The 25,095-nt window shown below is 34.9% G+C and overlaps 1 protein-coding gene across 1 annotated transcript; it reads left to right on the top strand.

Annotated features, from left to right (window-relative positions):
• Window positions 1-920: 920 nt before the first annotated feature.
• On the top strand, window positions 921-23,162 carry LOC136823682 (structural maintenance of chromosomes protein 4-like). The gene is made up of 36 exons (XM_067079850.1): window positions 921-1,154; window positions 9,604-9,795; window positions 9,987-10,166; window positions 10,436-10,600; window positions 10,809-10,936; window positions 11,063-11,160; window positions 11,975-12,017; window positions 12,126-12,210; window positions 12,309-12,374; window positions 12,550-12,627; window positions 12,766-12,811; window positions 13,076-13,116; window positions 13,346-13,402; window positions 13,619-13,740; window positions 13,896-14,004; window positions 14,139-14,200; window positions 14,342-14,411; window positions 14,682-14,843; window positions 15,151-15,191; window positions 15,506-15,641; window positions 15,816-15,876; window positions 16,316-16,443; window positions 16,797-16,901; window positions 17,065-17,191; window positions 17,322-17,373; window positions 17,635-17,772; window positions 18,223-18,307; window positions 18,781-18,843; window positions 19,032-19,205; window positions 19,560-19,697; window positions 19,921-19,998; window positions 20,348-20,503; window positions 21,454-21,530; window positions 21,864-21,942; window positions 22,227-22,331; window positions 22,759-23,162. The coding sequence occupies exons 1-36, from the start codon at window positions 969-971 to the stop codon at window positions 22,909-22,911; spliced, it is 3,786 nt and encodes a 1,261-aa protein (XP_066935951.1). The 5' UTR covers window positions 921-968; the 3' UTR covers window positions 22,912-23,162.
• Window positions 23,163-25,095: the final 1,933 nt, after the last annotated feature.

Raw genomic sequence — 25,095 nt, 5'->3', positions numbered from 1 at the left:
GCCCTAGGCTTTTGAAATTCAACAGAGCTTTCGGAAGGAATTACGTGTCAAAAATATAGGAAATTTTAAAGCGTGCAATTACACGCTTACCGCAAAAGCCGTCACCCGTCAATCTTGCTTAACGCTTACCGCCCGTTTCAGAACAATTTCGCTAAGCGTGTAATTACACGCTTAAAAATTTTGCCATTTTGATAACTGTGCAATTGCGCGCTTACAGCCTCGGAACATAAGCGTGCAATTGAGAGGATTTCCCAGACTGAGAAAGAGATAAAAAAACCCCCGTTGTAAATTTGTTTACATATGACTCGATTTTGCTATCTGCATTTCCAACAAAAACCAGTTGAAAACAAAACTAAACGAGGCACAGTGGGCCTACTTATCGCAAGGGTGTCAAATACCACGTGTTCAATAATAAAATCAACTTTTATTTGCTTTTATTAAACGGCAATTTTCATGTATTTACTTTTTTATTTTTCTGCCGATTCAGCATTTCATCGTTAAAAAAATTGCCGTTTTCGGCAATAATTTCCGAAAAGAGCAATAATTGCAGTTTTTATCTTATAAACACCCGACTGCTGATGCAATCCAATACCCGACTTCACGAGGTATACCAGCTCAAAAAATTTCACGATCACGTTTCGACCTCTCTGATCATGAAAAAAGAAATTCCAAATCACATTATCACTGTATCACACTAGAAAAAAGTTTACACTTCTAAGTTTCCCACAGAACAAATATACCTCCAGGTAACATACCAGATTTACATTTAGATAGATTTCGGTAGCAAAAAACGTGGACTTCAAAAAATCTGTTTCGAACTGGGGTGGTTTCGATTACTGCAATTTAGTCCCCAATAAACTAATGAGATATACCTGTATACGGGTGGCAAGAAGGGCGGTATTTGGTGATTTTTTACACTGAATCATAAATTTGGCGCGAAAGGGGCTAGAATCAAAACAAACGAAAAAATGGAGGACGAAACGTTGCAGCAACCAAAACAACCGGAGGAATTCCAAAGTCAAGAACCAATTCATCAGTCTCAAAGTGTCACAGAAAGACTACCTGTGAACAATCAACGTTTAGTCATCTCTCATATTGAAAATGTAAATTTTAAGTCTTATGCGGGGAAACAAGTGCTTGGACCTTTTCACAAAGTAAGTCACATACATACATTACATTCCAGTATGGATTCCACGAAATCTTGCGCCGAAGATATTTTTCCGTGCAGCAAGCCTCACGCCAAGCAAAATTTCTTTTGTACCAACATTCAATTTTTCAATAAGGGTGCAAGATGGAAAAAGAGGCGCATGCGCCAACATAATTAATAAATTGACGTGAGCGCAAGCGAGCGAAAGCAAATTTAGCCAAATGGAAGCTAAAAATCGATGGATTATGGAGTCATTCACGCCGAGCTGGAATTATTACTATACGCCAACTGAAAATCAAACAATCTTTGTAAGTACCCTTACACCAATGCGCCAAAAACGTTTCAGTTGTACGCCGAAGAACTTCGGCGTTAGTTACACGAAATCCATACTGGATTACATTACTGGCTTATATATTTATTTGTTTCTTGTTCATCAATGAGTGCTGAGCGGTTAGGGCGGGCGTTCTCTGATACTCCATTGGCGTCCGGCCATTTTAAATGAAAACAAAAAATCAACATAAAAGGGCTTGCGGACAGTGTCACGTGCGTTTGGTTTGGGAACGCGAAACACGAACGCAAACTACCCATGTCTAAACTTTTCAATATATCTCCAGAACTAACAGATTTTTTGAAATTCTGTAAAAAGGTCTAAGTTCCTGAATAGTTTTACTATGTTCTATGGAAAAATCATAAGCATCAGTCAAATACTCGTTCATCTATTTAAGATTGAAGACAAAAATTTGCGAAGAAAAATATACCTTGAGCACAAAAAATGCTTTTTTAAACACTTTTTTCCACCGAAAAACAAATAACTTTTACAGACTTACCTTCCCCAAACATTGAAGAAGCCTCTACTAATTAAAGAAAATGAGATAAGATAAGATAAAACCTTAAAATCAACCAGAATTTACAACCTTTCGTCCAAAGCAAAAGACGTGCTTTTCTCGCCGCCATCTTGAATTTAAAATGAGAATTCTAGAGAATTCCATTCGTTTCCAGCTCCCGCTGTCTTTTTTCATCCAATCAGATCGCGCGATTTCACTTTCGCTTTCTCTAGTCCAATAAGACTGCGGGATTTGAGTCATGTGACTGATCTATTAAAAAACCCGCGTGAAATACAGGGGGTCAAAAATAGAAATACAGGGGGTCACACTACTGGCTACAGGAACTGAAAGCAAGCAATTAAGGCCAATATTTTTGGTTTTTCTGAAGGACAAAAGGTATAGGAAGCTTTACTGAAAGAGGGATAAGGCTGGGACAATCTATTTAAAAGATATGGACATAAAAAAGGCACTTTTTTGGGTGATAATTAAGATTTTACTTAGAAACTTTAATTCTCTTACCCCCGGCTCGGCCCCCCCTGATATGAGCAAGGAAACCATGATGGCCACCCCTACTGAAAATTTCAGATCAAAACAAACAAGGAATTAATTCCTGTAACTCGAAGAAAATTGGAAAAAACTGGTTTTTGACTGTTTCTGATCCTAAAGTGCTATTTTTTGGTAAAAGCTATACAATTTATGTTTGGATTTCTAGAAAGCTTACCCATTCATTGTTAATACATTTTTTATTTGAAAGTAATCTCTTCATGGAATAAAAAGATATAGTCAAATCTTGTAGGGTCATTTTTCAAAAATTTTTTGCCAAATTTGATTTTCGCATTTCGCCATTTTACCCTACGCAAACGCACGTGGTGTAGACCTAACTCTTCATACAAAAATTACGGGAAACGCATATTTGGACTTTGTACCCTATGCTGCACTCAAGCACTTGGGCCAAAATCCCGCAAAGGCGGGACAAAAATCAGTATTTTGAAGTTTGCAAAAAAACGCCACATAGAAGATCTTTCAAATTCAGTATGTGAATAGAGCAGTAAAAAATACAACTTTTCTATTTTTCCTTTTTTTTGCAAAAGTTCTAGGAATGAAAATAAAGGGATAATGATAATTGAATACTGTCCATTGATGATCCGCGGCACTATCGTAAAGCTAGAATCGCTTTGCGTACTCTTCGCTTGAGAAAATGATTGACAGATTGAAGTTTTTCATCCCAGCGGTGCGCGCCGCGCGGGAGCTCGGGCGCTCTGCGAGAGTTCTCGGCTCAATCCTCGGACCGCGCTAAAATGGTTGTTGGAATGTTTACAAGGCTCTTGACAGAATATTGTTTGTTTTATTGTCAATGATGACAGTGCCGTTATAAATTTTGTTAGATCTGACAAATTGATGTTTGTAAGTGCACTTTATAGTTTTGATTCCCATTGAAGAATCATATTCTGGTTTTCATGTTATTAGATGCTGTTTTAGAGCTACACTGGCGGAACGAGCGTTCTGTTTTCTTCCTAATTTGGCTAAAGGTACTGACTGTTTTTAGTACACAATTTAAAAAACAAACAAACTAATAAGACCTTTAAATTTTACCTGATGTTGAATAAATTAAAAGACGGATAAAAAAAGTCATTTGTACTCGATTTTGTAATACTTTTGTAGTAGCTTCAAAAAATCTTCCTGGAAAAAGTACAAAGATGTCTGCTGAATATATACAACTTTTCACAATGTAAAACAAAATAAAAATAAAAAACTAAAACTGTAAAGAGTAGCATCATAGCATGGACTTAATAACATAGGGGTATTACAGTGGTATTTAAAAGGGCAACAACACAGTATTTCATACATGGCTTTTAAACTGAAAATAATTTGATGAGTTTTAAAAGATCCTTCTAGAATTTTTCAACAAACGTATCCTGTGAAAAAAGACCCTATTTCAATCATGAAGTCATAAAAACAATTGCAATTTCTTCTATTTTTCAAAATTCCAGACAGCCTGTAGATTTTCAAATAAATCAGCATGTGATAGATTGTAGTCTAATCTTACCCTTCGCTTATTCAAAAAACTTTTGGTGAATTATTCCTTGTTCTGTGCCTAAAATCCTGACAAGTGGGCACCCTATTATCAAGAAATGTTATGATAGAAAGTATGATTGATAATTTTGGTGGAATTATCAAAACAAATTTGCAGTTAGTGTAAAACGCAGGTTAGTGAGGTCTGTTAGCACAAAAATACTTCAGACGGTGAGTAAAGCATGAAATTTGGCACAGATGATCCTTAGAGGGTCTAAAACTTTATTTTTAACAGTAACACCAAATTTTGCCACCCGGCCACCTGCCAGATGACGTCATCAGGTGGCTTAGCAAAAATTTATTTTTTTGAAAATATTTAAAATCTGATGGTATCAGCGGAAAGAGCATGAAATGCTGATGAAAATCGAGGTATAAAACATGCCTTCAAAATCTTCCTATCAAAAGTTATGAAGGTTTAAAGTTTTGTGATGACGTCATCATAAGCCTTTCCAGGCAAAACCTAAAATCCCGTAATAACGGAACTAGTTCACTAAATTTAGTGTTTTATACATGAATCCATGTCAAAATTTGAAGTTCCATCTGATGCTTGGGACTAAACGACATAGGAAGGCTTAAAACATCCAAAAAAATTAGTTGGTTGTACACTGTGCTCCTGAAGGATGAACGCTGCGTTGATTTGCCTTGTAAAGCTCAAAATCTAAGTTTTAGTATTTTGTAGGATTTAAAGCTTTTAATTCAATTTGAACATCGGAATCGGAAAAAGCAATGAATTTTGATATGAATTCATGTATAAAACATGGAATTTGGTCAATTTGTACCAAAATTACGAGGTTTTTAAGTTTTGCCTGGAAAGGCTTATGATGACGTCATCAAAAAACTTTCAACCTCCATAACTTTTGATAGGAAGATTCTCAAGGCATGTTTTATACTTCAATTTTTATCAGCATTTCATGCTCTTTCCGCTGATACCATCAGATTTTGAATATTTTCAAAAAAATAATTTTTTGCCCAGCCACCTGATGAATTCATCTGGCAGGTGGCCAGGTGGCAAAATTTGGTGTTACTGCTTAAAATTAAGTTTTAGACCATCTAAGGATCATCTGTGCCAAATTTCATGCTTTAATCACCATCTGAAGTATTCTTACGTTTTTATGTGCTACCTGACCTCACTAGGTCACAGGTCAGTGTTGACAGGTCAGCTTCAAGTACTGTAAAACACAAAGAAAATTTTAAAAAACAGTGGTTAATGTCAAAAATACAATTCCAAAGGTATTTTATTGATCTAGAACTATTTTAAAGCCAAAAATCTATCCACGTGCTTTTGCATTTCATGCCGTGTATAACAGGGACCTGTAATACTTGTATTATATATTACACCTATATCACACATGTAATAAAAATTATCTTTTCAATGTTATATGCATGTTACGTATGTATTTAACAAAGAATACGTATTAAAAAACATTGATCTCACCCTTTGCTTTAAACGGCCCCCTAACAGGAAAATAGCTATTACACAATCACTATGTCATATCTCATTTTATCTCATGTATCACCTTGGGTATGATAACAAGAATTGATGAAAATAGTATCAATGGGATTATATTTTATAATTGAATTGAATTGAATATATTTTCGCTGCAACACAGCAGGATAACCCCTTACAAAAAAAAATAGATTTCTCTAATACAATGGGGAACCTAGAAGAAACTGAAAAATTATTACAGAACTAAAGAAAAAATGAATGAACGATTATCATAATATTAATAGTGACAACAAAATAATGAATATAAGAAATATTTTTACTTTTATTTTATGACAATTTCTTTGAGTAGTTTTATTTATAAAGTTCTTCCTGTTACACCACCCACCCCCTCCCACCCTGGGAAAACACACTAAGTTCACGCACACACAATACACGCACACACACACACACACACACACAAAGATTATTCGTCTTCAGCTTTGTATTTGTCTAAATTGTAGCTAAAGATTTTAGTTCATCAGTATCAAGGTTGTGAAAATCAGTGTCAGGATGATTTATTAGTAACTCATTCCATTGTTTTGACGAAAGACAAGAGAAAGAGTTAAGTCCAAAATTTGTGGTTTTGACCGTTGAAAGTTTTATAGCTTTGCCCCTGGTTCCTGCCAGTTTTGTGATCAATTTCATCAAAATTAAGTGTTGATAGGACATCAGATGGAAGATTACCCTGGAGGTATTTTGTCACAACAGTGGAGCTGCACTAGAGAGCCAACTTAATGACCTCAAACCCGTCTCACCGATCCACTGAGCCCTTGCAACGCAAGTCCATTGCGAACGAATGAGGCCGCACTGGCGGGACGCCTCACCTTTAGCATTGTGTTACACACTGATCGAATACACCCTTATAATGATTTGCTTTACATACGACTCAAACACTTTTGAGTGAAAAATCACTAGTGGTTTTTTCTCACGCATGTGTAATACAAGTTAGGGAAATCAATTTTCCCTAACCTGAAAATAATTTTCCCGAACTTAGGCTCTAATTTGTGACAGTTTAAAATTTTTGATTGAGTTGTCTTATTTGAAGGTTTGAAAAATAAGTTCTGATTAAATTAATTGTTTATTTGACGTCAACTAGATCAGACGCTTTTGCAACGCTCTTCAAAAAAATGGCTGAAAACAAATAAAAACATCAAAATTCATGAAAATAACATCAAAATGGATAAAGATCAGCCTTTTGAAGCAGCCTCGCCACCTCAAACTTGCACGCCGCCAAGATGTACTGAAAACGAAGACCTGGATCGCTTAACATGCAAAAAATGTAAAAGATTAGTTCATTATGAGTGCACACAGTTACCACTGTATCAACTACAAATATTCGTGACATCCTACAACGATCATTACTTATGTTCAAACTGCGTGCGAATAACGAAAAACCTAAGAAATAAAGTGGGAAAAAACACTCAACATATGATGCAAAATGAACTTAAAAAGAAAGACGACGTCTTACAAAAACTGAACAATAAGGTCAACACCAACACAAAAACCCGTGATTCCATCAAAAATGACCTCAAAACCTTTCTGGCAGGAAAACTACAAGAGATGGAGGAAAAGACAAGAAGCATGATAAAGGAGGAAATAAAGCACACAGCAGAAATAATGAAAAAATCATCAAAGAAAACATACGCCGAGATTACCAAGAAGCAAAAGAAGATAAAATCTGCCGAAGAACAAAACGGAAGGAAGAAAGTGAAGGAGAGACATAGAATCTAGAAAACTGAATATGATCGTTCACGGGTTTCTCGAATATTCAGGCCCAGATAAGGAAAAAGAAGAAAATGGGAAAAAATATGACATATTTCGGTTCCGAGAACTCCTAGATGACATCAATGTTCCAGAAATCAATGTTACTCACCACAGATTAGGAGACAGAAAAACTAAGAATAACCGTCCTCTGAAAGTCACCCTGCAAAGTCAACATGACAAAGATCTTATCATGAAGAATTTACACATGCTAAAAGAAACTTGTTTCTTTCAGGTAAGTATAACGGAAGATTTCACAATCAACGGAGGGAAAAAGATCAAGGAGATGCACGAACAAGCAAAGAAACTCAACAAAAACAATAACAATAAAGGATTCAACTGGTGCGTAAGAGGAAGCCCAAAAACAAAACTACGCCTCTATAAAAAATTACAAAACCAAACAAAAATATTTTCAAATTACAAACCAAAATGCTCTACAGAAGAAATCGTCAGTGATTGGGCATTAACAGATGATGATGAATGATTTATTTTGTAAAATAGGCAGTCGAACTCTATTAGCTTTAAAGCTATTACAGATTTGTACACATTTTTCAACTTTAAAGAATATATACTTTAACATTAACATTAAAGGATACACTCAATTTAACGAGTTCGGGAAATCGAATTTCCAAATCTGGGAAATTTTATTTCCCTAATTCTAGAAATCACATTTCCCGATCCAGAGAAAGAATAGAATAAAGCAAGCAAGGTCACAATTCGTGATATTTCCTTTCCCTAGCTTGTACTGTAGAAAGTAATCATTTTAAAAACTCGTGATCTCTCTTTTCCCGACTCATCCATAATCAGTTTAGAAAAACTTGGGATGTAATTCTGAATGGGCAACTAGAAAGTTAAAAATATTAGTTTTCCACATGTGGAAATCCGTTTTCACTAACACATTGGTAATACACTTCCAGCATGGGAAAATAGGTTTCCCTAGTTTCCTTACTTTCCCGAACTTAAAATTCTGGACTAATGTAATTGAATAAAAAACCACATCTGACAATGAATAATCCCTAGGCTAGGGAATCAATAATTTTTCCCTGTGTCACTAAAGGTCATGAGTCTTAGTGCAGTGTTTTGAAGAGTAAGAATTCTATGTGTGACAGTATTGTCACACAGTCCCCAGAGTTGACTAGCATAGCGAACATGAGAAGCAAGAATTGCAAGATAAATGTTTAGAAGGATGTGAATTGGAACATAGTGACGAAGTTTGGATATTGCCCCATTTGCCCTTCTCAATGTAGCAGCAACGAAAGAAGTATGAACCTTCCAGTTTAGATGATTGTCAAGGTGAACACCCAAATACTTCACACTCTTACTTGGTGATAGAATTTTCCCGCAAAGCTTAATTCTTGGAATACAGTCCATCTGTCTCCAAGGGGAACGAAAAATAACAAACTCAGTTTTGCTAGCATTCAAAGAAATTTTGTTGGCATTAAGCCAGCTGACTAAAACTCTGAGATCAGCATTAACCCTCCCACAAAGACTCCATACAGTTTTTGAAAAATTTAGTTGTTTAATAAATATAATAAATGTTTCAGTATTTTTATTCCCTGCTTTGTGTTTTTGATACAATGACGTCACTATTTTCATATCTCTAAAACAGCTCTCTTGGAGTATTTAATGTTTTCAAAACCTGTCAAGATATATCCACTCGCAGCGTCAGCATCCTATTATGCATGAGAAATACTTTGATGTTAATTGGTGGACAAAACCTCATACTTTGAGATAACATCATTATTTACATAATTTAAGTGTCATTTGTTGTCAATAATTGGGGTTTAAGTCTTCTAAATAACATATTTTGATATTACAATTTCCATTACCTATAATATTTTCAGGAACTTATGTTATGAGTCGTATGTTACAAGTGTGCTACAGTTTTCCGGTCTGTAATTTGTATGACCTGTGACCCGTGACCTGTGACCTTGTGGTTGAGAATCAATCCTGTGAAAATGAAAAAATTTTGGCAATGCTTTTTTTTCGGAACACTGACAAAACTTAATTTCAATCTTCCTAAAGTATGCAGGATTTGGGTTAGCAAGGCAAAAATTGCTTAAAAACTGGTAAAATTGTAATCCTCCAATATCAAAGTTCCATCTACACTGTCTGATGCTGGAGTTTTAATCAATTCTATGAGCTTTGAACACGACTCACTGTATAGGCTGAACATAACCTGAACATGATAGACAAAGGGTTAACCATCAAGTTTCTATGCAATATACAGGCAATATAGTGAGTGTATTTTAGATTTTCTTTTTGTAACTTCTATAGATGTCTATATATGTAAATTCTTTTTTGATTCTTAGTGTTTTTCATCAATTGTTGGACCAAACGGCTCTGGAAAATCTAACGTCATTGATGCAATGCTATTTGTTTTTGGTTACCGGTCCAAGAAAATTCGATCAAAGAAAATATCTCTTCTGATTCACAACTCAGAAAATCACCAAAATATTGACAGTTGTACTGTGAAAGTATTTTTTCAAAAGATTATTGACTTGGTAATGATACTATTATGTTCCAACTCCCTTTAAAGTCTTCACATTTGTTCTAATAATGGCGTTTGATGCACAAATAAATTTAAATATTTGGAATTTTTTCCTAGCCTCAGACCTACACATGCTAACTTATATTCAAGCATGTCTTCATTATAATTGAAATAACAGTCAATGTTGGAATTGTTTCATCATAGCCTGGAGATGACGAATTTGAAATTGTTGCAAACAGTCAGTTCACTGTAGCGAGAACAGCACGTAAGGATGGCTCTTCAGATTACTATTTGAATGATAGGAAACAATCTTTCAAAGAAATTGGTACAGTTTTACGAGCATGTGGCATTGACTTGGACCATAACAGATTTTTGATCCTTCAAGTAAGATTTTTTCTTTTTCTTTTATTTATTTATAGAGTTTATTTCTTTTATTTATTTATAGAGTTTATTTATTAAAAGCTTCCACTCCAGTATACCTTATATCAGTTGGTTACAATTGTGCGCCTATATGCCCATCCTTTACCATAACAATTCGCCTTCTTTACGACTTTTTCTTGTTTGAATTTTTTTTTGCTTTTTGTTTTGATTTTACATGACATGCCTTATTTCTTTCAATGACTTTAGACTACCTTGAAATAACTTTTTTTCAGGGTGAAGTTGAACAAATTTCATTGATGAAGCCGAAAGCAGAATCTGAACATGATGAAGGAATGCTTGAATATCTTGAAGACATTATAGGAACAAATTGTTATAAAGAACCAATTGAAAACGCTGAAAAAGCTGTAGAAGAACTAAATGAAAGACGTGGAGAAAAAGTAGGGTTAAGTTTTCATTATTAGTGCTAGAAACAAACGAGTTATTTCTGTTGCATAGAGTACTTTATACCAACAAAAAATGTAGAAGAGCTGAATCAATTTCATTATTTTCTTAATAAAAAACTAGGTGTTATCATGGGTAGCCTTCGTTTTGATGTAGATATCTGATATCTGATAAAAGATGTAATGCGACAATATCTTCTTCTAGTTGAATCGAGCAAAAGCTGTAGAGAAAGAACGAAATGAGTTGGAGGGTGAAAAAAATGAAGCAACAGAATTCCTGACGATGGAAAATAAAATTACCAAGAAAAACCATTTGCTTTATCAAAAATATATGTAAGTAATACTGATACTTGATAGCGCAAGTTTAAATTTATAGTTTTTGATATAAAGCCCTGAATTTAAATGAACCAAACTTTTCACCAATAAAGATATCTTAGGTTACAATTTTGTTCATGTTAGATACGACTGTGCAGAACTTGAGCAAAAGTCAATTGAAAAACAAGAGGCTGCCAAGAAAAATCTTGATGAATTACAAGAGAAATTAAAAGTTTTTGTTGGTAAGATCATTTAATTTCATTTTCCAGATGAAATTCTTTGAGGATTTGATGCAAAAAAATAACTGAGTGTAAAGAAATAATATTTCAATAAAGAAATGAATGTGAATGTGAATCCGAACAAGAAAATCAGTGCTAGTATTGTATCAACAGAAATTCCACCACCATTGCTTTGCCAACAAAATTGATAATGAAGAAGGCCTATTAGGAGAGACCAAATCGATTTTTTGTTCTACGGGCCCTACCAACCCTGTTTTTCCAATCGAAAAAATTATATTGAATTTGTTTTTTTTTGCCTGTAAAAAGTGTAAATTCATTCCAGATGAATTTGAAATATCACTCAAAAGTCACTCAATTGATAAAGAAATACTGCTAAAATGTCAGAAATATTTTAGATCTTGACCCATTGACCCTAGATTTTTAGAAATTTATTTTTGTTATACCGACCCATATTTTTCTGAAGGTCTACCCGTAGAACAATAAATTAAATTTGTCTTGCCTTAACTGGTATCTTAAAGATTGCTGTTTATGCAATTAAAACCTTGTATTCTATTAGATACCTCTAATAGAAAATTTGGTAGATCAATTTGATTGTTTTGAGCAATTTCAGAAAGTAGATTTTCTTTTCTTTTTACCCAACACATCAAATTTGATGAATAACCTATCAAATTTATATTTATCTTTCCTCTATTCAATGAAAACGATTCAATTCTTCAAAAGGTGAAACTTATTTCTGGCACTCTCGGTACATGGTTTGTTGACTTGTTTCTTATCTTTCTCCTTGCCAAGCTTTTTTTTTCATTTCTGACATTTCTAGATCAAAAAAAGGACAAAGGAAACGAATACAAGAAGATCAACAAGTAAGTTCAGTTTTCAATCAATGTGTTTTTTTGCTTCTTACTCTAGATGTTGTTTAACCTGGTTAAAGCTCTAAAGATCAATCTTTCTCAATTATTTTCTCCTTTCAGATTATTTGAAAAGCTTGTTGAAGAAGCAGAAGAGAAAAAGAAAGCCTTTGCAGAATTCGAGAAAGTTGATTTAAAGATCAGAGAGGTAATTAAATGCAACTAATGTAATTTCTGTTTAATAGTTACTTCACATGCTTATGAAGGCACTTTTGTTCGATGTTTTTATATTTTTTTGTTTTATAGGATCTGAAACATCGAAAGAAAAATAAGAAACAACTTGATAAAAATCTAGATGCAGAAACTAAAAAGGTAGGAATTTCACAAACCAACATATTTCATTCCAAGGTCTTCTGTATTTTAATTCTGGAAGATAAGGTAAAAAAGAAATTATGCTTAAAAATCATTAATAAGGGATTCACACTGTCGTTTGAAATTTATTTTATTGAATTTATTTTAACATAATCATCAAAAATAATTTATTCAGTTTGCAGAGTTGAAAGATGTGCCAAAGAACAGCCAAGCTGAAATTGAGAAATGCGACAAATCTTTGGAACAACTTGAGGTAAAGCTTCATGGCTTTTAGGAGAAATGCATTTATTTCTAGCTATTAAGCCACAATTTTAACAAAAGCGTAGGTAGTGTTTTTTGTGTTGAATTTATAATACCACGTGACTTTCTTGAATATTATTTTCTGCTTTAGAAACAAAAAGAAACTGAAGAAGAACGCTTGAACGAAATTATGGCAGGTTTGTTCTAGGGAATATTATGAAGAGCAAATTGTACTTAGTTCTAATATCCAAATCAAAATCTTTTTTGTAGATTAAATCTGGCTAAGTCGAAGAAAACATTAAATAAGCAAATAATTAAATTTTGGCAAGAAATTTTGTCAAAATTTGGCAAATTTAGTTAAAGTTAGTCATCGCAAAACTTTGTTACCCTAAGGTAAAGAACCATTATGTATAATTCCCAGTTTTGAGATTCATAACATTATGTTCATCTCATCATCTCAGGCTTGAAAGGTGAAACAGAAGAAATGCAACAAGAGAAAGAGGTAGCTCTCCAAAATAGCAAAACATTTTAAAGCTGACTGTTTAAAGTCAAACCAATAAAACATAGAAGATGATGCTCTTGCAATAAAGTTTACGATGTATATAGTGAGGCTTTCTGTCTTCAGTTTTATGTTTTATCTTATGACACAACCAAGAATGTGAGTTCAAATCAAACAAGCTATATATAGAGAAACAAAGGGTGTCATAAAACGATTTTATTTTTTGTTTCAGGTTAAAGAACATGAACTCATGGAAAAACAGAAAGTTGTAAACGAGGCTAAATCTAAGGTAAAATGATACAAATGTGGTAAAGTTTTTTAATGTAATATATTTGAAATTGTACAAATATGTAGTAGCTTTACAGCTAAAAAACCTGTTGTAACTTTTCTACATGATGCTTGTCACATGCCACAGTTCTCACTAGAAAACCCCTTTATTGTAATAAGCACAAGATCACACTAAATTGCAGTTTGATCCAAAATCTTTCTTGGTTATATCTCATAGCTTGATGTTGCAAGTTCAGAACTGGAAGTATACTTGAGTGGTTACAACAAATTAAAGGACCGATATGAGCAAGCCAAAGAGAAATTATCAACAGTCAAAACACAAAAAGAAGAAAAACAAAGGTTTGACTATTCAGTTGCTTTCAGTTGCTTTGGGCTAATTCTGTTACTGAATTATTTGGACTTTTATCAAAGAGATTTGTTCTATTGTTGCTGAAACATGCTGAGAAGACAAGTCATTCCATTTTATCAAATTTTGTCGATCTTCTCATCTACAGAGAGATCAAGAACATAGAAGATGACCTTCCAGCGTCCAAGAAAGCGTTACCAAGTGCTGAGAAAGATCTTCATGCTATCATCGAAGAAGAAACCAAACTCGCCAATAAGGTAAAAATATCTCGAGGTCCTTTTTAGGCAGAAGTTGCTTTTATCGTCTAATTTTCAACATTTCTTTAACAGTTTGGACAGACTTGCTTTTTCCGACCTTGACCTTTAGCTTAACATTTTCTTTTACTTTCCAGATAAAGAAGAACCGAGCACAAGTTGAAGAATCGAGAGTTGCAATGCACGCTTCTCAGTCAAGGTATTTCTCTCATAGTTGCGACAGCTTACATCCGTAAATTTCAAGCAAACATATAAAAGTCTTTCTGTGACCAGTGCTATCAATTGAAAAAAAATTCAAATAAATTCTTTGATGTAAGTCCTAACTTTTCTTCTTTATCAGAAATGCTGTACAAGATGCCCTAATGGCTGAAAAGAAGCGTGGAAATTTGAAAGGTTTATATGGAAGATTGGTAAGAATAAGCAGGTTTCATCTCACCCTGCACTGAAAGGCTTCTCAAACATAGCAGTAGCTTTTTATTAGCAAAGAAAACCTTTATAATGGGGGCGGGCTGGCTGATCAAATATATCACGTGACGCTCGAAAATTTATTCCACCTCACCTAGCCGGGCCAGATAATTTTTCAGGCTGTAATCTCTTCACGTTTTTCTATGAAATTCGAAATAGTTTCCGTTGTTAGCCAGCTTTTTCTCCATCATAAGACCACTCTCCTGTCTTACCAGGGTGATCTTGGAGGCATTGACAAGAAGTATGACATAGCGATCAGTACAGCTTGCGGTGCTCTCGATCATATGGTGGTCGATCGAATGGACACTGCTCAAAGAGGTGTCGAGTTTCTCAAGAAAAATAACATCGGATCAACAACCTTTGTTGCACTCGATAAGGTAAACTAATGATTACCAATTATTATTGCTAAAATATATTTCAAATTTGATGTATGTTTCGTTAAGAGACTCCTATTTTTATGGATTTCGGTTGGCGTAATAAAATATCAGTAATGATATTGTTGAAAAGCGTCTAACCCCACTTTTTCAACATCGGTGCATCGTAAAGGATTTTCGTCAAACTTTTTTAAAGACAAATATTTGTCTCTATTTCACTGGACAAGTTAGCTTCATGGTTGAACTCTTGCGATTCTCGCGATTTGATTAAGCCCAACATACATCAGAATCTGTTTGTTTTTCATTCCAGATTCAATATTTGGCGCAGAGGGCGAAAGAACAAAAACGAACGTAAGAATATTTTGGCTTCATCGATTCGTTTTTTAACTTCCCTCTTCTAGTTTCCAGTGGAAGAAAGCGTTTATTTTTCTGTGACAGCAGAGAGAGTTAGTTTCCGATTTATCTACATCCTGATTGACTGAACACGACGGTTAATAAGTATTTTGCGGATCAAAACTTTCTAAGTCACTCCACTGTCTTCAAAAGTGCAAATACATGAACTCGCTAGTGTTGTGGATGGGTACCTTAGACTACTTAGGTACCATTTTTTTTAATAGTTTGTCCAGCTTTTTTCCGCCAGCCCTTCACTTTCGCTTTCGTTTTAGACCAGAGAATGTCAAACGACTTTACGATTTGGTTCAAGTCAAGGACCAGGACGTCAAGATCGCTTTTTATCACGCTCTCAAGGATACGTTAGTCGCTGACAACCTCGATCAAGCCACAAGAATTGCTTACCCTAAGGTAATAAGAATATCTGATCCGCTTATTTCCAAGCTATCTAGACACTCTAAAACTCAACAGTCCATGGGAAAAAATTCTGTATAGCTTTTACTGTTTATGTGTCTCATGCGACTTCACTTCATCTGCTTTCTTTTGCAATAATTCAAATCTCTACCAATGGTTCAATATTCTCAGGATCCAAAAGGACACAGATGGAGGGTGGTCACATTGAAAGGAGAGCTCATCGAAGTATCAGGTATGAAGACACCATTACTTTTTAATAATATTTTCGGATATACGACTGATATAATGCTGTTTCCAAGACTCCCCTGGTTTTAAACATGTATTTTTAACTACTATGGCCCGGCAGCTCATGTAGGAAACGAAGGGTTCTGTTCCCTATGATGGCACGGATGTCATTATATTGCAGTAGTAAACTCTTCGATAGTTATATTATTGATTGAAATAATTCGAACTAGATTTTGTCTTCTAAGATTTGAAACCGTTTAAAAAGCTCTCCGTATGAGTTGACGATTAGAAGCTTGGAGAAAGTGGGCTGTAAACTCGCTCAAATATAATCCTAGAGTTCCATACCCTGAATATTTCCTAAGGTGAAGTAAAAGTATAGATAACACGACTGAAAAAAACTGGTTAACCCTATTTTGTTATACTCGTTTACTCTTTGCATTCTTTAGGTACAATGAGTGGAGGAGGGAACAAACCAGTTCAAGGCCGAATCGGATGCCGGGTGGTCGAAAAAGTCGATCGAAAAGTGGTGGAAAAACAAGAAACTGATTTAAATTATGATATTGAAAAACTTGAAGTAAGTAACTTCTAGAAAGTTCAAAAGCATCGGATTCGATGTGAGCTGTGTTATTTTTCGGACTAAACGTAATCCTCTGCAGATAATCATTGATAACCGATAGAAAATAAGTGTGTTATTTTGATAAAAGTAATACTTTTCGAACAGACTCGCACTAATTCGAACCTCTAATATGGAGAGTCTTTCTATAATTCTAATCTTCCTATAATTCAAACTAATTATCCAGCTTGAAAAAAAAAGTCTACTGTATGCAGAAAGATTATGAACAGAAATTCTACAAGTTGGAAATGAATGTGGCAGATTCTTTTAAACATCCTCTTGTGGCAGTTAGCTCGATGTTCACTTCTCCTTAGGATTTGCGAGAGAAGAAGTCAACGCTGGAAGACAATGTCCATCGTTTGCACAAAGAAATTAAAGGGATGGAACATCAGTACCAAAAACTCAAAATGGAAATTCAGGTTCACATATGATTTGATACATTTTCTTTTTCACCTCCACCTTAACTACCGAAACGATGAATATATTATTGAGCTTCTTTCAGTTTTGAACCACAAAGGACTCAAAGGACTTTGCGTTTCGCGTTTTACGCTATTACTAATTCCTAATATTTCTTTCTTTTAGGCCTTGATCACCCAAGAATCGGAGTTGGTTTCTCAAATCAAAGAGTTGGAACAGCAAGTCAAACAATCCAAGCCTGATCCTAAACATCAAAAGAAGATGGAAAAGGATATCGAAGAATTCGAAAAAAGTATAATTTCATTTCAAGTTCGTTCAAGAATGTTTAGACTGGAGATCGAACCAACACGATAGAGCGGGAAATTTGTTTAGAATTAGGGACAGAATAATTCGTTTACATTGAATATACTTTTTCTTTGTAGCTTTTAAGAAGGCTTCAGATAGCGCTGGCAAAATTGAAAAAGAGGTTCAAAGGTGAGCATCATATGGCCATGTGTCGCACTGTATTGCACTTCCCTTGGTGAAAACTTTCTTCGACTTTACAATCCTTACAATTTACTTTAAATCCAACGTTTTTTGTCCAAAACTCCTCTTTTTGAAATTCCTTCTCTTTATCAAACAAAGTAACAGACTTTATCGGTTGCTCAAGCAATCCTTCTCATTCGTTATCCTATCTGAATAAAAAAAATTCTTGGTTTAGCAATAAAACATTTTCAAACCCGCCATCTTTTTTAGCTTACATAAGAAGATTATGGAAATTGGAAAAACAAAGTTGTCAGGGCAACAAGCCAAAGTAGACTCCGTGAATAAATTAATCGACGAAGTCACCCAAAAGAAAACCAAAGCTAGTGTTGGTATCAAAACAGCGGCAAGGTATTAAGAATTTTTTTTTTTATGAATATCATGCATCACCTCCTTTGCATATTTCAATCGGGTGTTTTGTTGTTTTCCTCTGACCGGCCACCAGAATCGTTTAAAATCCAACGGATCCGGCGATACTCTAACTCACAAACCACGTCATTCGTTGAATTTTTCTTTACCACTAAGTTTTGGACCCATACAATCAATAGTTTCGTTTTCATGTTAGTGTACTAAATAACTCTGTTTCCATTAAAGGGATTACATTTTTTTGTATTAGGTCCATTCTTCTAATTGTTTCATTTAAATAGCCATCCCTGGTACTTCAGATGTCACTTATTACTTTTCTCTTTATTTTCTGTCTCCCTTTCATATCTCCTGGTCAGTGGATTCAGTCCGAAGGTTTTGCTTTTTTTTTAACTTCCATTTATCTTGCTTCACAACCTAGTTGTATTCTTCTTCTAGAAATATCAAGAAAAGTGAAGAGAAAATCGAATCTCTGCAAAATGAAATTGAAGAAAATAATGAAGCCATAAAGAATATTGAAGAGGTGAGATTGCTAATTTGGAATGGTTTCTGCTATCAACGATCTTAAAGAGAAGTTGAAAATTTGATTGCAAGTAGCATCCGGCAAAACATATATGGGAAGGTCTTATTGGGCAATAGTAATCTCACTATTGCCCAATAAGACCTTCCCATATATGTTTTGCCGGATGCTACTTGGAATTACAATACCAAGTGTTTTAAATTAACTGTAGACGATCCTATCGTCTACACAAGATCACTAAAAAAGGGAATAGTTTAGGAGAGGCGTGATAAATTTGGGTGGAGTAAGCATTGGCGCAGATGTTTACAGTGTTCCAAAACACTACCGCCACTTATTTCCCGTAAACCGCCCTGACGCCCTAACTCTTTCCCGCTGACCTCTAAACGGAGGATAGCATCGTCTAAATTAACTGTTAACGGTGCCGGTGGATATATAGAATAAACCCTCTTACAATGTCCTACTTTTTTGATTAATAGGTTGAATTGAATAAATTGGAGGATCAGGCTACAGAAGTTCTCGCAGCCGTTGAAGAAGGAAAGGTCTGTCATATTTCCCTCGAAATCCTGTCCCGTTGGATTTAATTTGTTGATAGCTATAATAGCTATGTTAGGGTCCTAAAACAATAAATACTTTAATTTCTGGGCTTTAACAACCGATTTGCATTCCCTCTTAACTTTACAATCGCATGGAAATTTAACTTTCGCACACTTTCGATTTGCTAACGTAGAACAAAATGAGAGAGATGCAATCAGAAAGGGAACGTTTACGTGAAGCCTTCGAAGCTACCAACGAGGAAGAAACAAAGCTCAAAGAAAATGAAATCAAACTCAAATTCGATCATCAAACATATGAAAATCTAGTCAAAGAAAATCACGGAAAAGTCGCTCATTGGAAAAAAGAGGTTCGTTTTGTTGTGGCTTTATTAGGAACAGTTAATAATATTTCCACAAAGCTCTTCTGCACCGCTTGCGACCGTGGGTATTCAAAGGCGTGAAATTTCGCCAATTAGCTAGTCTAGCAGTATAAAGGAGGGAACAATTTTAGTTTAGTTTATACAAACTAAATCCTGTAAAAAAATCGTATTATCATATAACTACTGTATTACACGCATTATAAAAGACTCCAGTCTACCAATTAGCTAGTAATTTGATCGATTCGAAATGCATCTAGGGAATTAAGTAAGCATGATAGACGTAATGAATGACCCAATGAAAAGCCCGTTGTTTTATATTTGTAAAATATTCTTTTTTGAAAGCTTTCAAATTTATCGTTGCACAAAATCCGAACAAGCGTCACCAGCGATCAAACACAACCACCACAAACATCAACGGTGGAAGAATTCAAAATCCTTTCTCCTGAAGAACTAGAAGAGGTTGATCGAGAAGCCATCACTGTAAGTCTGAGAAAAGAATCTATTATTTAAGCGAATGCTATATTACATCCCTGTGATATTTAACGGCTGGCGTTTACCAGAGGCAAGACCACCCTTTAAAGGTGCTATATAGGAATCAGCTTTTCCAAGTCAGACTCGAATTCAAATACTACCGTTTGAGTTAAGGCTCTTTTGAGGTATTCGATCAAAACATCGTTTTATTTCTGACTTTTTATTTTCTTAGTATGAAATAACAGTTTTGACAACGAAACTTGAAGCAGCAAATCCCAACATGGCTGCTATTGCTGATTACTTTAAAAAGGTACGTTTATAGATATCTAACTTCACTATGATCGACCAACGTGAAAGTTGGATACTCAGGATCCAAACAAATTGTTCTAGGGTTTCTGCCTTCTACATGACTCATGAAGCCAAGGAAGTTTCTTAGTCATGTAAAGCTAAAATGAAGGATTTAAAAAAAAAACAGACAGCACTTTAATTCTTTGGCCCATCTACTGTAGTTACAGACTCAAGACGGAAATAATCTGACGTGAGTATCACGGAATGATTCACGAAAGAAAAATACTGTCTTAAGAGTAGCGGAGTGTTCCGTTTCGAGTCATTTTAACAAACAATGCAAGTTTAAATCTTCTCCCCTTCTCTACATTTAGGAAGAAGCCTACATCATGCGCGTAAAGGAGCTTGAAGAGGTGACGGATGCACGTAACAATAAACGTAAAGAGTACGACGATCTACGTAAGCAACGTTTGGACGAATTCATGCAAGGTTTCAGTGTCATCACAACCAAATTGAAAGAAATGTATCAGGTATCCATTTTCTATTGATAAAGATTTCATGAGTGTTTAACTTGCTTAAAAGTGTTTTGAACCCTAATCTCATAACATACAGTCAACTCTCTCTAATTCGAATTTCTATTATTCGAATCTTTCTGTAATTCTCAGTCCCTTCAGTTGGAAAGTGACTTAAATTCATTTTAATTCGAATCTCTCTCTAATTTGAATAAAATTGTTTGTCTCTTGAAGATCGAACTAGAGAGAGTAAACTGTACATCCCTACAAAAATCTCTAAAAGGATATGGTGGACGTGACAAGTTTACCTGGCTGTTTAGTCAAAACATTCAAAACTGCGCTGCCTTGTCTTTAAAAACAAAAGCGATAGCGACTGGGTTCTAATCTTTATATTTACGATTTGTGTTTGATTTTTTAGCCAAATTACCGCGCTCAAAAGCTCATTTAATATTCATCCGAAATCTTGATAAAAAAATGATGATCCGCCAACATCTCTTCTCATGGCTTTTAGAGTGCGTACGTGCCAGCGCGTAGTAATCAGAACCTGCTTGGAGATTATCTCAAACCAGTACCAGAAAGTTTTGTTTCATTTAGTTGTAGCTGGTCCTGGTTATCCTTTAAACACCCACTTCTCACAGATCCATTAGGAATCCTTCCCACTGGGGAAATTGGCCAAAATATCGTCCCCGGTGGAAAATTATCCTCCAATTTTGGTCCCCACAATCAAATAAACCAATCCTCACTGCAAAATATGATGCTATTTTCCCTATCCCTACTGGATTTTCTGACTTGAAAGCAAAAGAATTTAAATCCCCAGCCAAAAAAAAATATGGGAATATCAATTCCCCTCGAGTTTCAGTCCGTTATTTTTATTCCCACTGGGTGAGTCCTACCGGGTCTGTGAGAAAGAGGTGAGTAAGCTAAATTACGACGCCACTTATTTGACATTTTGATATTTTCTTTCGTAGATGATAACGTTGGGAGGAGACGCAGAATTAGAGTTGGTTGACAGTCTGGATCCTTTCTCTGAAGGAATCGTTTTCAGGTGAGTGCAATATAAACAAACATCTTTCTCTAATTCGAATCTTTATTATTCAAATCTTTCTGTAATTCGAATGAAAATTGGTCGCCTTGGAGAGTAAAACGGTATGCTACCTTTTTGGTATCATACCAACTCTTATGTTGCGGGGGATTAAGTTCGAGTTTGACAGGGTCCGCAATCCCTTTATGTTAAGGTCTAATGCCTTCAGAAGATATTCTATTAAGATGAAGTTTTTGCTTTGTCAAAAATCCACACAGTTTTTAGTAATGGTTTGGTTACGGTTTATTAAACTTCAAGTGAAGCTTATTCGAATCTTTTATCGTAACTTGTTTTTAGTGTTCGTCCACCGAATAAAAGTTGGAAGAATATTTCGAATTTATCAGGAGGAGAAAAAACACTCAGCTCCTTAGCTTTGGTAAGTTTTCAAAACTTTCTTGTATCATCCTAAAGTCTACATGAGAAAAGGATTTTGTACAGTTAGTATGTTTGCATCTTCTTTGACATTTTATTTTCAAGTTTCGGTGTTTCATTACTGCAATCGAGTCACCGTGCACGAGGAACACAAATTGTTCGACAAATTTCGACTTAAAGAGTAAGGTTTATAAGGCATTGTTAGGCAAATGGACTAAAGAGACTCCACTGTATAACTTTTGCATTATCTTTTCATTTCAACATGTTTAACATTTTTCGATTCTGAAGGTCTTCGCATTACATCATTACAAGCCTTCTCCGTTGTACGTCATGGATGAGATTGATGCTGCTCTTGATTTCAAAAACGTCTCCATCATCGCTAACTATATCAAAGTGAGTATTTGATTATATTCGAATGAAGTATAACAGCTCTCTAGCTTGTCATGTCCGGGCTCTCTTCATTATTTCGTTAGAACTCCACCTTTTCAAATATTTGGCTACGCTCTTTGCTCGTGTCGTGTCGTAGAAACGCATTTTGAAATTAACATTCATATTCACCTCAACCGATAATGAATTGTGTCGAGGCCACTCCTCTTTTTTGCATTCCATTTTAGCCCTGATGTCCTAAAGATTTTAGTTTAGAAGTTCTTATTTATCAAAAGTCAGTTTACATCAATTGAAAAGATGCTTCCTTTCTCAATCCATCCATTAAGTTACAATGTGAAAAAAGAACTCATTTGTTTCCGATGAAAGTGAATATTCATCTTTTATGAATTCAAAAAGTTATCGTGAAATGTAACGCTTTTCTTGTTTAATTTAGGAGCGAACAAAAAACGCACAATTCATCATTATCAGTCTCCGAAATAATATGTTTGAACTCGCCGATCGATTGGTCGGTATTTATAAAACCGACAATTGTACGAAAAGTGTCGTCGTTTGTCCGTCGCTGATCGAGGAACCTGTCGGCCGCTGAAACTCGAAATATATTTATAATGAAGAGGATCGAACAACGACTGTAGAATTGTAGTTTTACCTTTGGCCCTGACCAATCAACTGAATTGTATATTATTAAATTCGTGATCCGAAGGAGTGCCGGTTATCCAGGAGAGGAACCATGCTTAGATTTTAATCTGTCAATATAAGCAAGACTTTCTTGTAAATGATTTTCTTTTCGCTCAAGAAAATGTATATTTAAATAAAATTCCTAGTAGATGGATGACACGAGTCAGGAAATTTTTATTTGTTTTCTTCATACCACCAGGTTTCGGTTTTTGAAAATTCATTTAGTGAATTTTGTACTCAGTCCAGAGTATCGTTTGGGTAATAAACACCATTCAAATGGGCGGACATCTAGCGATAAGTTTTTCGGGCGGTGGCGACTTTATGAAGCTCGCGAAAAATTAATTGAGGATATAGAGTGTGTAACAAATGTTTAACAAGTGTTTTTGGAACTGAGTATGGGGAAGAATTACGCAATAGATCAAAAAGGCTCAACAGAACATAAATTATGATTCATAAAATCTGTACTTTCAACAAGAATTTATTTAATCCGCATTACTTTTGAAACATGGAGAGGTCAATCACGTGTGATGAAATGAAAAACTCTTTGCGATAAGCATTGTTAGCCGGTACAAACAAAAAAGCTAAAGTGACATTGCAAAGTTGTCCCACATGTGTGACCTCAGATTGAATATTATATCGCTTTCTGTTTGTTTCTGATAACGCATATTTTTGGTCTCGTTGAACGTATTGTGAATCACAGGAACACCATTTAAATAGATTTCTTCAGTTAAAATTCTACATTGGATATTTATTTTCATACACATCTAAAAACAAAGTGCTAGTTCGCTAGTTCACTACGTCATCAAAAATTTAAGTCTATTTCAAATTAGCTGGCAGTGTTTTTTCAAACCTTAATAACTTTTGATAGAAAATAAATGAAAAAAAATATATATATAAAAAAAATATATATATAAAAAAAAATGGAAAAACGAAGATGAAAAATAAAGAAGAAGAAAATCAACTTCTTGTAGAATAATGCTATGATCTTCATTTTTCTATCAGAAACTCTTTAATCTTAGAACGTCATAAATGCGAAAAAAGATTAAAAAACATTCATTCACTCAAAAAATAAATACAGCTTAAAACTTTGCCCTGGTTGACTTTCTTTTTTGTTATTTTTGAGGATTTTTGAAGTTAATCATTAATAAACTTTGGACTACCTTATCGGCCCTTTTTACGCCGGCCCTTATTGGCGTAATAATGGCCGGCGTAAAAAGGACCAAAATTTGCAAACTTTACTTAAAAGTGGCGTTAATTTTTGAAAAAAAGAATTTTGGGTATGAATTCTTTATGACAATATTCCACTCCTGTTGGTCTTTTCAACAAGCACAAATTCTATCAAAAGTTATTGAGGTTTGAAAAAACACTGCCAGCTAATTTGAAATAGACTTTAATATTCTAATTGTGGGTTGGCTGCCGCCCACGCTAAAACTCTAAAGAAGTGAACCAACTTCCCATCGGAGAGGAAGAGGAATGATAGTCTGCCATCGTAGTACACTCTGTGCGCATTGTCTCTTTGATAAAAAAATTCCCGTACGGAGACCTCTGCGATGAAGTATGATTTATGATCTCACCAACACTCCATCGTAGCGACCGGTTTGAAAAATCTCAAATGAGAAGACAATGACAACAGCCCCTCTACGGCAATGAATTTTGAAATTAGCCGTAGATACTGGGTCTGTGTACCTTGTCGGGGAAAAGTGACGAAATTTTGGCCAAGTGATGGATATTTTACCCCAACGAAATTTTTTCCCAGCCTTAATGCGTTTACCAACTACCAGCAACTTACGAATATTATTCCCCGACGAAAATTTTCCCTGGCGAAGTTTTCCCCGATAAGGTACCTATATTCGCCAGATTGAGAAGGTGTCAGGCAGAATGTAAACAAATCAATGGGAAATTTCCTTCAAATTTTCTTATGCTTCGTAATTTTTGATGAAAAAGTGTTTTCATATGATTTTTGAAAACGATACGAAAAATTCCGAGATTGCAACAACCTCTAGTCTACTTAGCGTCAACAAAGATTACCAAAAAGCTAGTCAGAAATAGATTCTAGTCGAAGACTAAGATATACCAGACTTGGAAAATGACCATT

This window comes from Clytia hemisphaerica, unplaced genomic scaffold (assembly GCF_902728285.1).
Source record: "Clytia hemisphaerica strain Z4C2 unplaced genomic scaffold, Clytia hemisphaerica genome assembly, whole genome shotgun sequence".
NCBI classification, from domain to species: Eukaryota; Metazoa; Cnidaria; class Hydrozoa; order Leptothecata; family Clytiidae; genus Clytia; species Clytia hemisphaerica.
This window is presented reverse-complemented; position numbering and strand designations above follow the sequence as displayed.